The 14,995-nt window shown below is 52.9% G+C and overlaps 1 protein-coding gene across 3 annotated transcripts; it reads left to right on the top strand.

The window, feature by feature from the left end:
- Positions 1 to 63: 63 nt before the first annotated feature.
- Positions 64 to 14,961, top strand: GANAB (glucosidase II alpha subunit). 3 transcript variants are annotated; one of them, XM_004770289.3, is made up of 25 exons: positions 64 to 169; positions 2,847 to 2,951; positions 3,094 to 3,202; positions 3,433 to 3,560; positions 5,366 to 5,545; positions 6,019 to 6,084; positions 6,888 to 6,957; positions 7,126 to 7,213; positions 7,301 to 7,397; positions 7,858 to 8,038; positions 8,625 to 8,778; positions 8,991 to 9,226; positions 9,309 to 9,435; positions 9,540 to 9,619; positions 10,078 to 10,221; positions 10,317 to 10,413; positions 10,735 to 10,836; positions 11,003 to 11,246; positions 12,424 to 12,488; positions 12,682 to 12,758; positions 12,867 to 12,941; positions 13,113 to 13,226; positions 13,347 to 13,459; positions 13,609 to 13,709; positions 13,849 to 14,961. In XM_004770289.3, the coding sequence occupies exons 1-25, from the start codon at positions 132 to 134 to the stop codon at positions 13,956 to 13,958; spliced, it is 2,901 nt and encodes a 966-aa protein (XP_004770346.1). In that variant the 5' UTR covers positions 64 to 131; the 3' UTR covers positions 13,959 to 14,961. The 3 variants fall into 3 exon arrangements, 2 of the variants coding, with proteins under 2 accessions (XP_004770346.1, XP_004770347.1); XM_004770290.3 differs by lacking the exon at positions 6,019 to 6,084; XR_006601616.1 differs by lacking the exons at positions 12,682 to 12,758; positions 13,347 to 13,459; positions 13,609 to 13,709; positions 13,849 to 14,961 and having other exon boundaries at positions 13,113 to 13,187.
- The last annotated feature ends 34 nt before the right edge of the window (positions 14,962 to 14,995 follow it).

Genomic DNA, 14,995 nt, shown 5'->3' with positions numbered 1-14,995 from the left:
ATGGGACAGTCGCCCGGCCGCTCTCTGGTTGGGCCAATCAGAGGGCCGGAAGGGGCGGGCACTAAGATACGTGGCTCTACGCGCGCGGGGGGGAGGAGAGGCTCGGGGTCAAGGAGCAAACCCGGCACAAGATGGCGGCGGTAGCGGCAGTGGCGGCGCGTAGGAGGCGGTGAGGAGCCCGGAACCCGGGGGCACGCCCGGGACGCCCCCAGGTCCCCCCAAACCCATATCTCTCCTTCCTGTGTGTCCTCCTGAGACTCTGTTACTCCCCCCGGCCTCGTGAGCACCTTTTGTCCCCCTGGAGGTGGCCTCAGTCTCCCCCGGTTTCCTCGCGGTAGATCCGCGCGGCGCTGGGGGCCCTTGCTTCTGGGGCACCCAGCTCCAGCCCGGCGGCTCATGAGGGCCGCAGCCGTTCGCTCTTCTTGGCCTTGGCCGCTCTCAGCCGCCCCCTTCTCTTGGCGGCTCGCGGCGGTTAACGCTGCCGCCTCTTTCCTGCAGTGTGCGGGGCCATCCGGGCGGGGACTAGACGCGACAGGGCCTCTGGGAACGCAGCCCACTGTCCTTCGGGCCCCTCATCCGGGAAACACCGCGGACTGCTGTCCCGCCTGCACTACCCTTCTTGCCCTACGCGCCCCCCACCCCCACCCCAGAGCCCCGGACCCTGCCCTGCCCTTGTCTTCACATGGACACCAACCCTAGCTTTTTCGGTGTTCACGGTCGCTGGGCACGGCTGGGGCAGGATCCCGTAAGTTCACGGTCTCTCTGGATGATGGTGCTCAAACACAACATGGCAATCGAATGTTTTGGTCTGTGATCTCGAGTTTCTATTACCGAAAAAAAAAAACAAAACGGTTCGAAACAATCACCAACGCCACAAAGCGTTTACCTGGACATAACGGATGTACTGGGGTGGGAGAGGCCTGTCCTGTGACCAGCAGTGAAAAAAAAGATTGGACTGTAAACTCAACTTTTTGAAGTCTGTGATCTGAAACAATAAACGGGTGCACCTTACCCTGCGGCTCATTCCTGACTTTGGCTTGTGACCACCTCTTGCTTTGGGGCGTTCGAGGCATTTCTGAGTTCCTAGGGCCTTCCAACAGGTCACTTCTGAAAAGAGCTTTTAGAAATCCTAACCTCATTGGCATTTCTCCCAAGCCCATTGCATAGATTGTGTAACTAGAACTCCAGAGGGTATTTAACTCACAGTACTTACGATTACTGCCGCTTTGGGCAAGTGGACATGGGGTCAGTGGTGCAGGGTGCCTGCTGCGGTCACTCCTCAGGACCTGGGCCATAAGCTTAGCTGTTGAGTTTTCTTGTAGCATTTCTTTTTCTTTTGATTCTAATTATTCCTGCTTGGCCTTTCAAAAGACAGTGCCTGGTGTTCTCACTTTTCTGTGTGTCCTGCATTGCTTTTCACATTCTTCTGGAACTGGAGGACTGTGTTCTGCCATCTCCTTTCTGGTGATTTTCCTTACCTTTAGCTGTCAAACATATTGAGGCTAATGCTGGATACAATGTATATATAGTCTTTAGTTACCTTGTTAACAGTTTGCAAAGTTTTAAGATTTTAAGAGAAGCCTGTGTTTGTTTTCTCTTCCTACTTGGGACACACATTTAAGAGTGTGCTCCTGGACAACCCACATCTGTTGCTGGAAAAGCATGTTTAAAATGCAGATTCCGCCCCCGGATTTGGGAATCTACATTTACTAAACACTGCAGTTAATTCTTAACAGTGAAGTTTGAGGACCTCTGTTTCGGATTTACTGAGAATGGATGAACATGCCTTTCAAACTAACTTGCTTAAATAGGTCAATTAGTACTTTGTCTGTCATTTGATAGGACGTTGGGGGAAGTGACAGTCTGTGGTAACCTTGGGGTAATGGTCCTCAATGAGGCAGGCCCTGCTGGTAGGTGGTGTGCTGTATTGTGTATCATGAAGTACTTGGGCCCCAGAGTGAGGCAGAGCTGAGTTTGATCCCAGTTTCACCCCTTATTAGCAGTTTAGTTTTGGATGGATTATTGAACCTTTTATGCTTCAATTTTCCCATCTGGGTAAAACTCTAACCCTACATTCACCAAGTAAACAACGAAAGAAATGAAAAAGAGGTAGTGTGTATCAAGAAGAAGTTTTGAATGATGGTCACCCATTAGTATTGTTTGAGGAGATTTTCAAAACTGATGCCCAGGCCCCTGTTTGTATCAGTTCGATCAGAATCTCTGGGTTGAGACTGATACTTTTAAAAACTATAGGGAGAGTTGAAAACTGATGATATAGGCAGTTAGTCTGGTCCCTGGGGATATGTTAGGATTCAATACATGTGGCTATGGCTACCCAGTAGTGGTGACTGACTTTGAAGATCTAGCAGTAGGATGCCGAGGGTGCTAGGGATATTGGGATTCTAGGTATTCTAGCTGACCACAGGCCAGCTGAGGGTACATCTTTAACTTTTCCACTATAGCTCCACCTAATGCCTTGCCCGTGGAAAGGCATGGCTGGCTTTGTTTCTCTGTTCCTCACATGGTGCCACCACTTCCCCTGGGACTGGCTGTTACTGCTCCTTTCCTCTGAGAAGCTGATGTAACCAGAGTCAATACCAGGGCCTCTGAAGGCCAAAGATCCTGTGTCCACTTCCTCTGCCTTTTGAAGGGAAGGTGTGAGCGAGCCAACTCCTCAGGCCTGACACTTCACCCCATGTCCACGCTGCCTTTTCTTCTAGTTAACCAGACTCCTTATATTTCTCTCCCCCTTTAGGGTTGTGGTGGGAAGGGGCCTTTCCCTGTGAAGGTGGGGCCTTTTCTGACCTCTGTGCTGATTGTTCCCTCTTTGTCTTTTTCCTCCGTAGGTCTGGGGCAGGTTTGGTACTTGCTTGTTTAGGGGTCTGCCTGGGAGTTACCCTTGCTGTGGATAGAAGCAACTTTAAGACCTGTGAAGAGAGTTCCTTCTGCAAGTATGATATTTCTTGGAGAGTGGGGTGGAAAATACGGTACTGTGGGAGGTGCTGTGGCAGGTGGGGGGTAGCCTGGGAACACTACAGGTGGTAGAGGGACCAAGGAACATTGGGGAACCTTCCTTCCCATTTCACTTGGCAGGAGGCAACGAAGCATACGGCCAGGCCTTTCTCCATACCGAGCCTTGCTGGACTCTCTACAGCTTGGTCCCGATGGCCTCACAGTCCGCCTAATCAACGAGGCTACCAAGGTCAGGGAAGAAAAGGAGGAGTCTGGTGGGGGTGGGGAAACGCTTGCTAAGGGGTAATTTGTCAGAGGTGAACCTATAGCCAACATCCTGTCCCAGCCATCTTGGGATTTTCTGAGGAATTCAGATCTCAGGTCCCTTAGGTGAGGGGACCCCCTCAGGAGGGAGTCGCGTCAGAGGGCATTCTGGTGTAGCCCTCTCCCTTCTCCAGATCCAAACCTCTACCCTCACAGGTAGTGCTGGTGCTGGAGCTCCAGGGGCTTCAAAAGAACATGACCCGGATAAGGATTGATGAGCTGGAGCCCCGGCGGCCCCGATACCGGGTGTCAGATGTATTGGTGGCTGATCCCCCGACATCTCGGTAAATTTTTCTTGAGAAACCTGTGCATTTCCACGGTCCTTTTCTCCTTCCCGATGAATCTGTGTTTGGCTGATATTTTTATCCCCCCCACTTTGGGATAGCAGCTCTCTAGTATCCTTGCCACTCTCCTAACCTTGCTCTGTTTCTCGCTTTGTTACATGCATTTTCTTTTCTGCCCTTTTTCTTCTTTCATTGTGCAGACAGATACTGCTTCCAGCTTTGTGCCAGGCCTGGGCTAGGGGCTGGCGATGCAAAAGTAAATAAACAAGGCCCCATTTCTTGCCCTCTGGCGTCAGTGTCTGTGTGGTTGGTTCCTCCTGTCCTTTCCCTTCCCCTTATGTTTTCTCTTTTTCTTTCTTTTTCTTCAGATAGTCTTGATACGGTTCCTCAAATTCTTGAGTCACGACACAGTGTCATAATGAGTATTCCATGCATGGGGTTCCCTCTCTCTCTCTCTCTTTTAAGTTTATTTATTTATTTATTAGTAATCTCTGCACCCAACGGGGGGGCTCAAACCCAACAGCCTCGAGGTTAAGAGTCGCATGCTCTGCCAGCCGAGCCAGCCCAGGGCCCCATGCATGGCTCTCTATTAAGTACTTAATTTAGAATATGATATGATAAACCTTCCCTGTATACCCTTTACCCAACCCAATCATATACTTCTCATTATCATGTGGCCCTGACGGCCCCCAGAGGTGATTATTATTCTAAAGTTATCATTCACTTGTTTTTTTTTTTTTTTAAAACATTTTATTTATTTATTTGACAGAGATCACAAGTAGGCAGAGAGACAGGCAGAGAGAGGGGAGCTCCCCACTGAGCAGAGAGCCCGGTGTGGGGCTCGATCCCAGGACCCTGGGATCATGACCCAAGACGAAGGCAGAGAATTAACCCACTGAGCCGCCCAGGTGCCCCTGTATAATTTTTAAAAAGATTTTTAGTTATTTGACAGAGAGGACAAGCAGGGGGAGCTGCAGGCATAGGGAGAGGTAGAAGCAGGCTCCCTGCTGAGCAGGGAGCCTGATGTGGGGCTCAATCCCAGGACCTAGGGATCATGACCTGAGCCGAAGGCAGATGCTTAACTGACTGAGCCATCCAGGCACCCTTCTAAGTTGTGTTTAAATAATTCTTCTCTATTTCCAGGTTATTTTTTAAATATCTTACTTTAGGGACGCCTGCCTGGCTCAGTCCTTAGAACATGTGACTCTTGTTCTCAGGGTCATGGGTTTGAGCCCCATGTTGGGTGTAGAGATTACTTAAAAAAGAAAAAAAAGGGGCGCCTGGGTGCCTCAGTGGGTTAAGGCCTCTGCCTTTGGCTCAGGTCCTGGTCTCAGGATCTTGGGATCGAGCCCTACATCGGGCTCTCTGCTCAGCAGGGAGCCTGCTTCCTCCTCTCTCTCTGCCTGCCTCTCTGCGTACTTGTGGTCTTTGTCTGTCAGATAAATAAATAAAATCTTAAAAAAAAAAATTAAAAAAATCTTACCTTAAAATGTTAAGTCGTAATCTGTCTGGAGTAGTTACTTATATCTGGTATGAGGTAGGAATTAGGTACCATTTTTTTTCCTAATCTAAATTTATTTTTCTGACTTCGCTATTGAATAGTCCTCCTTTCCTCCCCCAACTGCCATGCTGCCTCTGTTACATTTCAAAGTTCTAAGTATGCTTGGGTCCACTGCCAGGCTCTTCTTCGTTCCTTTGGTGAATCTGTCTGCCCCTGGCACTGTCCCCCTCCCCACCGTCTGAAAGTGTCATCACTACTCTTGGCTCTTTGTGCTTCTTTTTATCCCTTTCGATCTCTTTCCTAGGCTTTCTGTCTCTGGCCGTGATGAAAACAGTGTAGAGCTCACCGTGGCTGAGGGACCCTATAAAATCATCTTGACAGCACGGCCATTCCGCCTGGACCTGTTAGAGGACCGCAGTCTTCTGCTTAGTGTCAATGCCCGAGGACTCTTGGCTTTTGAGCACCAGAGGGCCCCCAGGGTCCCGTGAGTACAGGGGTTGGGACTGGAGAGGACCTAGTAGGCCAGCGCCCAGGGGTGTGGTGGATTTGGCACTGGGTCCCTGGGAGGAGACAGGGTGGCAGGACCGCGAGGTAGGGGCTGGGGCTGAGGCTGGGAGAAGCTGCTGTCAGGGAGGGTAGGAAGCAGACCCAGGTCGCGGTTTTCTCCGTTTCCTGTACAGACCAGGAGGCAAGTCACCTTTGTCCCTGAGCTGTACTCTGGGCACCACCTCTGGGAGGCCTGCCTGGGTCTGCCTTTCCCTCTTCCCCTTTTCACACCATCACATTTCCCAGGTTTATTTTCTTCCTTTTTGTTTTGTTTTGTTTTGTTTTGTTTCTTTTCTGCCCCATCCCCCCATCTCTGGAAGTTTGTCGACTGAAACTCACTTTTATGTTTCTGTTTTTGTGTTGGTTTTGTACCTCCTTTTCCCCTTCCCTACCCATTTCCTCCTGCCCCAGTTTCTCGGATAAAGTTAGTCTCACGCTCGGTAGCATTTGGGATAAGATCAAGAACCTTTTCTCTAGGTAAATCCATGGCCTCTGGTACTGTATCTGTTCCTCTGCCCTTACCCACCCTTCACTCTGGCCCCCAGGGGAAGGTGCCCTAGACCTTTCTATACCCTGCCCTTCACTCACCCTTCTTTCTCCAGATACGTGGTATCTGGTCCCTGGTCCCCTGGCTGGGAGCCCCCTGGGAGAAGGAAGATGAAATGCTGGAAGTCCTTAAGGAGTGTAGGGAGCTTCTTGATTTGTGATGGGGTGGAGAGATGCTGCCCAATGCTGGGGTTTCTGGCTCTTAGTGGGGGTGCACTGAGGCTCTAGGTGGAACTGCTTGCCAGCTGCCCTTGAAAACATTCTTCGGCAGAACCTCTTGTTTGAGTCCCTGCATATATCTGTAGAGGCTTGACCGTGGTATGACCCACTTGCTTTTGTAAAACCCTGGTGTCTGGCCAAGAGGCTGAGGTCCAGTGAGAGTCGCTGGGGCCAGGTTCTCTCAGAGGCTGCAGAGCCAGCACTGGCATTCCCAGTCCAGGCACTTGAACCATCCTGCTATCTCTTCTGGAACGCAGGCAGAGGCTGGGGATTGAGTCCTGTGTGTGGCAGGCACCTCCTGGTGGCATTAATCATTTCCCTTTCTCATTTCTCTCCCCGTCCTTTGCATATTGATCTGCTCACTGGGGTTCCCTGCCAAGCTTTAACATTCAGTCCCTTCCTCCAATGCCTTCGTTCCTTTGGACCCTTGGCTCTCTATTCCCTTACCCCTCCTTCCACTAGCCCCTCGTCCCTGCCCCCTCTGGATTGGAGCAGACAGCTCTCCTACCTTCCAGGCAAGGATCAAAAGACCCAGCGGAGGGCGGTGGGGCCCAGCCGGAGGAAGCACCTGGGGATGGTGACAAGGCAAGTCAGTGGGCTGGGTTGTTGGGCACAGGGCTGGCTGGGAGGTTGGAGGGGAAAGGCCCCCAGGAAACTTGAGCTCAGTCTCCCCACTGGGGATGAGATTTAGAAGAGGGCGGGGGAAGAGAGAGCTAGTGTGTGATTGGAGGTACTCTGCTTTCCTCCTCACAGCCAGAGGAGACCCAGGGGAAGGCAGAGAAAGATGAGCCAGGAGCCTGGGAGGAGACATTCAAAACTCACTCTGACAGCAAGCCATATGGTGAGGGACTGGGAGAGCCTTGGGCAGGGATGCAAGGACTCGTTGTCAAACAGAAGCTCTGGAGCCCATCTTTTGCTTTCCCTCCAGGCCCCACGTCTGTGGGTTTAGACTTCTCTCTGCCAGGCATGGAGCATGTGTATGGGATCCCTGAGCATGCAGACAGCCTGAGGTTAAAGGTCACTGAGTAAGTCCCATGGTGACATCAAGAAATGGGGGCGGGAAAGAGGGGTTGGGCGTTAGGGCTATGGAGTGGTATCCATGCAGTTTGGACGCTCCAGACAAGCATGGATCAATTCCTGAGGCCAGATCACCTTTGGTGATCAGAAAATTCTCCTTTGAGGGGCGCCTGGGTGGCTCAGTTGGTTAAGCGTCTGCCTTCGGCTTAGGTCGTGATGCCAGCGTCCTGGGATCAAGCCCCACGTCAGGCTTGCTGCTCAGTAGGGACTCTGCTTCTCCCTCTTCCTTTGCCCCTCCCAATGGAGTGTGCTTATGCACACTCTCCCTCAGAAATAAAACCTTAAAGAAAAATTCTTGTTTGAGAAAGGTTTGAGAAAGGGCAGGGGGCCAGTTCTTATCACTCTGTATCTGTGGGGTGGAAGTTGTGGGTGCCACAGCCTAGGGCCAGTCTGTCTGTCTGCCTGCAGGGGTGGGGAGCCATATCGCCTCTACAATTTGGATGTATTCCAGTATGAGCTCTACAACCCCATGGCCCTGTATGGGTCTGTGCCTGTGCTCCTGGCACACAGCCCTCATCGGGACCTGGGCATCTTCTGGCTCAATGCCGCGGAGACCTGGGTTGACATATCGTCCAACACCGCAGGGAAGGTGAGCACGCAGGCGGGGAGCACGTGTTCAGGCCTGAGACAGTGGGTGTGCTATGGGAATTTACTTTGAAGAGGCTCCTGGGGATCCCTGTTTAGGGACTGAGTGGGAGAAGGGGCCCTGAGCCTTGGGAGCAGCATTTGAGTTCCCTGGCCCTTCCCAGAAAACACATGCTCGTGGAGAAGGTATTGCTCCTTCTGCATTTATTGTCAGTGCATTTGTTAGTGACCATACGTCATGTACTAGACACTCTGGTAGGTGCTGGGGTTATATTGCTGTTGGGGTAGGAAATGTTCTCGCTCTCAGGGTGGAGGACAGATGTTAACACAGGTGAGAAAGTGGGGTGAGTTCTGCAGTGGTAAGTGTTGAGAAGGAGATGCAGCGGCCAGGTGGTGGGGACGGAGACAGTGCTGTTTTAGATGGCGTGGTCCAGAAAAGCCTCCCTGAGGAGATGATATCTAATCTCAGCCCAGAGTGACTCCTTAGGACCCCGCTGTGTGAGGACTCTGAAGAGAACACTGCTGCTTTGTCTCTGGGTCAGGGACGAAGAGGGTGGGTGTCAGATCTGTGTGTCTGGTCTCCTCTGTAGACCCTGTTTGGGAAGATGCTAGACTACCTGCAAGGCTCCGGAGAGACTCCGCAGACGGATGTCCGCTGGATGTCGGAGAGCGGCATCATTGATGTCTTCCTGCTGCTCGGGCCCTCTGCCTTTGATGTGTTCCGGCAGTATGCCAGTCTCACAGGTACGTGCGTCCCCTCTCTGCCAGCCTGCAGCCTCCTCTGCTGGCCCTGTCTTCTAGAGAGGATGACTCCACTTTTCAAAAGTTCTGTGCCTCAGCCTACTTCCTAGCCCAGCACCCTTCACACTCTGTCTCATCGACAAGCCTCCCTTCCTTTCTGGGTGTTCCAGTGGCCCAGGTTGGGCCTGACCCCACTGTGACCCCCGTGCCTGCAGGGACCCAGGCATTGCCCCCGCTCTTCTCCCTCGGCTACCACCAGAGCCGCTGGAACTACCGGGACGAGGCTGATGTGTTGGAAGTCGATCAGGGCTTCGATGACCACAACCTGCCCTGCGATGTCATTTGGCTGGACATCGAGCATGCTGATGGCAAGCGGTACTTCACCTGGGACCCCAGCCGTTTCCCCCAACCCCTTACCATGCTGGAACACTTGGCCTCCAAGAGGCGGAAGGTAAGAGGGCTGTGGCCATGCTCGGTCTCCTCAGGCACAGCAGCCCTGGAGAGCTCTGAGCATCCCTGTTCCTTGCCTGCAGCTGGTGGCCATTGTGGACCCCCACATCAAGGTGGATTCTGGCTACCGTGTACATGAAGAGTTGCAGAGCCAGGGTCTGTATGTTAAAACCCGGGATGGCTCTGACTACGAGGGCTGGTGCTGGCCAGGTAGGTGGGCCCAGAATTGAGGGAGAGGCTTTTGTGAGACCGGGAAGGTGGGATGGCCACCAGTCTGCCCCGCGGAGGTTGACAGCTACCCTAACTTGTCCCAGGTGCCGCTGGTTATCCTGATTTTACCAATCCTACAATGAGGGCCTGGTGGGCCAACATGTTCAGCTTTGACAACTATGAGGTACGGCAGCCCCTCCTCTACCTGCATCTGTCCTTCCCACTCCACCTCCTTGAGACCGTCATTCTCTGCCGGCCAGCCCTGCTCTGGTTGGTTCTCTGTTTTGTTTTGTGTTTTTTTTTAAGATGTATTTATTAGAGAGAGAGTATGTGTGGGAGTGGGGGGTTGGGGAAGGGACCGAGAGAGAGGGAAAGAAGCAGACTCCCCGCTGAGGCCAGAGCCTAACACCAGACTTGACCCCCACCATCCTGAGATTGTGACCTGAGCCAATACCAAGAGTTGGTGCTTAACTGATTGAGCCCCCAGGCGCCCCTGGCTGCTTATATTTTTCAGGAGGCCTTCTTGTTCCTCATAGGACCCTGAGAAATACTTTTTGGATTCCTAGGCGTGCTCTGCTCTCACAGTTTATCTTTTTCCTCTTCTCTGTCCTTCTGCCCCCATTTTCTGCCTCGTGTACCTAGGGCTCAGCTCCCAACCTCTATGTTTGGAATGATATGAACGAACCATCTGTGTTCAATGGTCCTGAGGTTACTATGCTTAAGGATGCCCAGCATTATGGGGGCTGGGAGCACCGAGATGTCCATAACATCTATGGCTTCTACGTGGTAAGAGGCCGAGCAAGGAGAGCCTGAGGGCTGGGGAATGGACATGACAGCAGGCGTTTAGTCCTCACTGCCCCTCCTCTGCTGTCTCCATCCAGCACATGGCAACGGCAGACGGGCTGGTGCTGCGCTCTGGGGGCCTGGAGCGCCCCTTTGTCCTAAGCAGGGCTTTCTTCGCGGGCTCCCAGCGCTTTGGTAAGATTTGGAGAATAGAGCTGTGACAGAGGGGGCGTGAAGGGCAGATCGGAGGAGTGGTGCACCAAGGCCTGCTTCTCTGAGAAATCTGTCCATGTGGCTGTCTGAGAGCAGCTGGGGGCCAGTCCCCTGCACCTGTGCACTTTAAGGGGATCTGGGGAGGGGAAGGTCCAGTCCCCTTTCGAGTGCTATTGTGAATTCTGCCATCTGGGGCAGGGCCCTGGGGGCCCTAGAACAGAGGTGGCAGGTCAGAGGAGTTGGCTGTAGGAAAAGCGGAGCTTCCCCACTGCTTGCAACCTCCATCTCCCTCCTCTTCCTTAGGAGCTGTGTGGACTGGGGACAACACTGCTGAGTGGGACCATTTGAAGATCTCTATTCCTATGTGTCTCAGCTTGGGGCTGGTGGGACTTTCCTTCTGTGGAGGTGAGAGGGGGCGGAATTGGGGGTCTTGGTTTGGGGGGAGAGGAGCCAGGTAGAGGGCACAGAACCCAGGCGTGAACAGAGACCTGAGAGTCTAGATTGGGGCCCGGGGGAGCTCCTTAGGTAGCAGCCCTCTTTTCCAACCTATTTCCTCCCTCCCCTCTCCCAGCGGACGTGGGCGGTTTCTTCAAAAATCCAGAACCAGAGCTGCTTGTGCGCTGGTACCAGATGGGTGCCTACCAGCCGTTCTTCCGGGCACATGCACACTTGGACACTGGGCGGCGAGAGCCCTGGCTCTTACCAGCTCAGTACCATGACATCGTCCGAGATGCCTTGGGCCAGCGGTACTCCTTGCTGCCCTTCTGGTACACCCTCTTCTATCAGGCCCATCGTGAAGGCATTCCCGTCATGAGGTGAGGCAGCCAACTGTGTCTTTGTGGAGTGGGCTGAGGTGGCTGAGGGACAGTGGGGACTGGGCTCCATCTATGGGCCTCTTTCACCACTCACCAGGGCCTCGTAAAGGAAAGAAATTCTAGTTTCAAGGTCAAGAGTAAGAAGAGACTAATGGGGATGAGTGGCAGTAAACATTGCTGCTGGGCATCATCATCGCTCTCCCCAGTGCCTGAAACTGGGCCGACAAGTATCCTTCCATCCTTGGGAGTAAAGCAGACAGAAAAGTACACAAATAAGCAAATAAGAAAATTGCCAGCAGTGATAGGCTTTTTGAATAGGGTAATGGAATTTGGTTCTACAGATAGCTTTTTTAAGAAGAAGGATGTGTGAGCGGCACCTGGGTGGCTCGTTGGGTTGAGTCTGACTCTTGATCTCAGCTCAGGTCTTGATCTCAGGGTCATGAGTTGAAGCCCCATGTTGGGCTCCACGCTGGGTGTGGGGCATTCTTAAAAAAAGGGGTAGGGGAAGGGCATGGGAGGTGAGGTCTGATTAATGAGGTAGATGGACTTTTGTGATCTGGCGGAGGAAAATCCCAGCACAGGAGACTTCAGGCGCAGACATTCTAAAGTGGAAATGAGTTTGTTGTTCCAGGGATAGAAAGACCAGTGTGACTCAGGGTAAAGAACCAGAGGGAGAGGTAGGACATGACCTAGGAGACGAAAATTCAGTGTGATCCAGGATGATGCAATGGCCACTGGAAAGTTGCTGTGTGGAATAGTTTCAGGAGGGGGCAGGGGAGGAGGAGGCAAGGAGATGGGTGAGGAAGTTCAACGGTCAAGGGTAGGTTGCATAGCTAAGGCCTACGGCACAGTTGGGCTGTCTGGCTGCAAGCTCCTGGCTTGTTTGTTTTTTTTTTTTTTTAAGATTTTATTTATTTATTTGACAGAAATCACAAGTAGGCAGAGAAACAGGCAGAGAGAAAGGAGGAAGCAGGCCCCCTGCTGAGCAGAAAGCCCTATGTGGAGCTCCATCCCAGGACCCTGAGATCATGACCCGAGCCAAAGGCAGAGGCTTTAACCCACCGAGCCACCCAGGCACCCCACCCTGTGCCATTCTTATCTCCAGTTCCTGGGGTAGCATCTTTGACCTCTGCCAGGACAGCAGGTGTCTTCCCTTCTTGTCTTGCTTCCTTCCTAGGCCCCTGTGGGTGCATTATCCTCAGGATGTGACCACCTTCAGTATAGATGATCAGTTCCTGCTTGGTGAGAAATGGAGGGGACCATTGCTGGTGGGTTGGGATAGGGCTGAGAAGAAGTAAGCCCCTGTGGGAGAGGTCTGTGGGTGCCCAGGGAGGGAGGAGTGAGTGAAGCCGGTGGCGCAAGACAGCAGGTGTTTTGGTGCTCCCTACCTGGGAACTGGTCCCCTCAGTTCACAGAGGATTCTGGTGTGTTTTAGGGGATGCATTATTGGTTCACCCTGTATCAGACTCCGGGGCTCATGGCGTGCAGGTGTATCTGCCTGGCCAAGGGGAGGTGAGTTAAGGGAGAAAGGGTGTGGTGGAGAAAGGTGGTGAAGGGCAAGGAGAGTAAATAGAATGGGGGCCCTGTGCAGTGACCTAGTATGTCTTTTGCCATCCGCAGGTGTGGTATGACATTCAGAGCTACCAGAAGCATTACGGTCCCCAGACCCTGTACCTACCTGTAACCCTGAACACTGTGAGTATGCCTGGCCCAGCTGCCAGCTCCGTCTGCCTGTCAGTTTCGAGAAGGGGAGAGTGTGTGCTTTGGGGTCTGCTACCTAAATGGGCACAGATGGGCAAGAGCAAAAGACACTGCTGGGCCCAAGCCTGGACAGTGGGGCAGCTTCTTCCCCTGTTCTCGCCCTAGATCCCCGTGTTCCAGCGTGGAGGGACAATTATCCCTCGGTGGATGCGAGTGCGGCGCTCTTCTGACTGCATGAAGGATGACCCCATCACCCTTTTCGTTGCTCTCAGTCCCCAGGTGAGTGCGTGGGCAGGGAGCCCCTCAGCCCTCTGCATGCCTCCCTGGGATTCAGTCCCCGGGGGAGCGCCCCTCCTTCCCCCTTGGGCTCAGGCTCTTCCTATCCCATTTCCTGTTCAGGGTACAGCCCAAGGAGAGCTCTTTCTAGATGATGGGCATACATTCAATTATCAGACTCGCCAGGAGTTCCTGCTGCGTCGGTTCTCATTCTCTGGCAACAGCCTGGTCTCCAGGTAATGAAGCGCTCATTTGTCTGTGGTAGCCTCGGGGATGCTCACAGTGCCCTGTGCTCTTTTCTTAAATAGGATCCTGCTCTCGGGTCTCATCCTTGACTGGCATCTGTTTTTGTTCCCTGACTGGCATCTGTTCTTGTTCCCTCTAGCTCAGCAGACCCCAAAGGCCACTTTGAGACACCAATCTGGATTGAGCGAGTGGTGATAATAGGGGCTGGGAAGCCAGCAGCCGTGGTACTCCAGACAAAAGGTGAGGGTGAGCCTAGCCCCCAGGGTGGGGAAAGAGGGGAAGTAGGGGCAGGGCTGGGGACACCTTGCCTGTGGGTAAATAGTTGCTGTGCCGTAGCTGTTGCCGTGACCATGGAACACTTGCTTTTTTCTCCCGACAGGATCTCCTGAAAGCCGCCTGTCCTTCCAGCATGACCCCGAGACCTCGGTGTTGGTCCTGCGCAAGCCTGGCGTCAGCGTGGCGTCTGACTGGAGTATTCACCTGCGATAGGGCAAGGGCTGTTGCGGGGCGGGAGGGGCGCAGTGGTGATGAGAGTTCTTCTTCCTTCTGCCGTGGAGTTTGACCCTCCCCAGACTTCACCTTTCTTATCTGAAGACTCAGATTCTGCCAACATCCAGGCAGGATGAGAAGCTGTCCCTGGGCTCTGAATTCCTCCTGTGACCTCCTGACCTCTGCCACCCTGCTGACGACAAGTCTCGCATCACCTCCCAACAGTCTGTTGCTCTAACTGGAGCACATTCACCTGTGAAGACCTGGGGACCATGAGGCCCTTGCTTTCCCTTCTTTTTCCTTTCTTTTGGGGGCCCTGAATCTCCTAGACCCTCTTCATTCATACCTCTTGATGGTGTTGATGCCGTTTCTTGGAAGAACAGGAGGGCAGTGAGCTTTAGGGTTCCTTTTCTCCTTCCTCTTCCCTTCCCACCAAACTGCTTTTCCCTCCTTTTATTTCTTTCTCCCGCTTCTTCTCTGTCAGCCCTCCCCTTTTTATGCCCCACTGATACACTGGGACCACCCCTTACCTGATAAGGGATGAATGGATCAAAGGAGTGAGGTTGCTGGAGAACATCCTCTTGGCTGTCGCCCCAACCTTTCCTCTCCCTGATTGCTTCTAGAGCTGCTGCAGTTCTGACGGGGGCAGTTCTATTCCCCCCGTCCCTTGGGGGAAAGAAGTTTACACTCTTCCTTAAAGAGGGGATGGGCATTAAACTTCTTTTGCCCCCGTTTTGTCCCCTTGGGGGGCATTCAAGATGGAGAAATTGGTTGTGGTTTCATCGAATCACGGTCACCTGTATTTATTGCTGGGAGAAGACTGAGGGGGGTGGGGGAGATGATCATGTGTGCCCAGGGTTGGCCCGAAGCCCTGGAGGGGGGTGGGGGAGGACTAACTAGGGGACAAGGGGGAATATTTGTGGCAATTTTTTTTACTTCCTCTTGGTCCCCAGCTGTGACAGGTTTTGATAAAAGGAGAAACAATAAAATGGTAAACCATAAATAACTGTTGGTGTCTGGATTCTGGTTCTGGCTTG

The sequence above is a fragment of the Mustela putorius genome, unplaced genomic scaffold (genome assembly GCF_011764305.1).
Source record: "Mustela putorius furo isolate JIRA1106 unplaced genomic scaffold, ASM1176430v1.1 tig00000127_pilon_pilon_pilon, whole genome shotgun sequence".
NCBI lineage: Eukaryota > Metazoa > Chordata > Mammalia > Carnivora > Mustelidae > Mustela > Mustela putorius.
This window is presented reverse-complemented; position numbering and strand designations above follow the sequence as displayed.

Coding starts and splice junctions, on each gene's coding strand:
- GANAB (XM_004770289.3), top strand. CDS start 132: ATGGCGGCGGTAGCGGCAGTGGCGGCGCGTAGGAGGCG. Junction 8,039..8,624: donor CGTCCAACACCGCAGGGAAG/GTGAGCACGCAG, acceptor TCTCCTCTGTAG/ACCCTGTTTGGGAAGATGCT. Junction 12,759..12,866: donor ATCTGCCTGGCCAAGGGGAG/GTGAGTTAAGGG, acceptor TGCCATCCGCAG/GTGTGGTATGACATTCAGAG.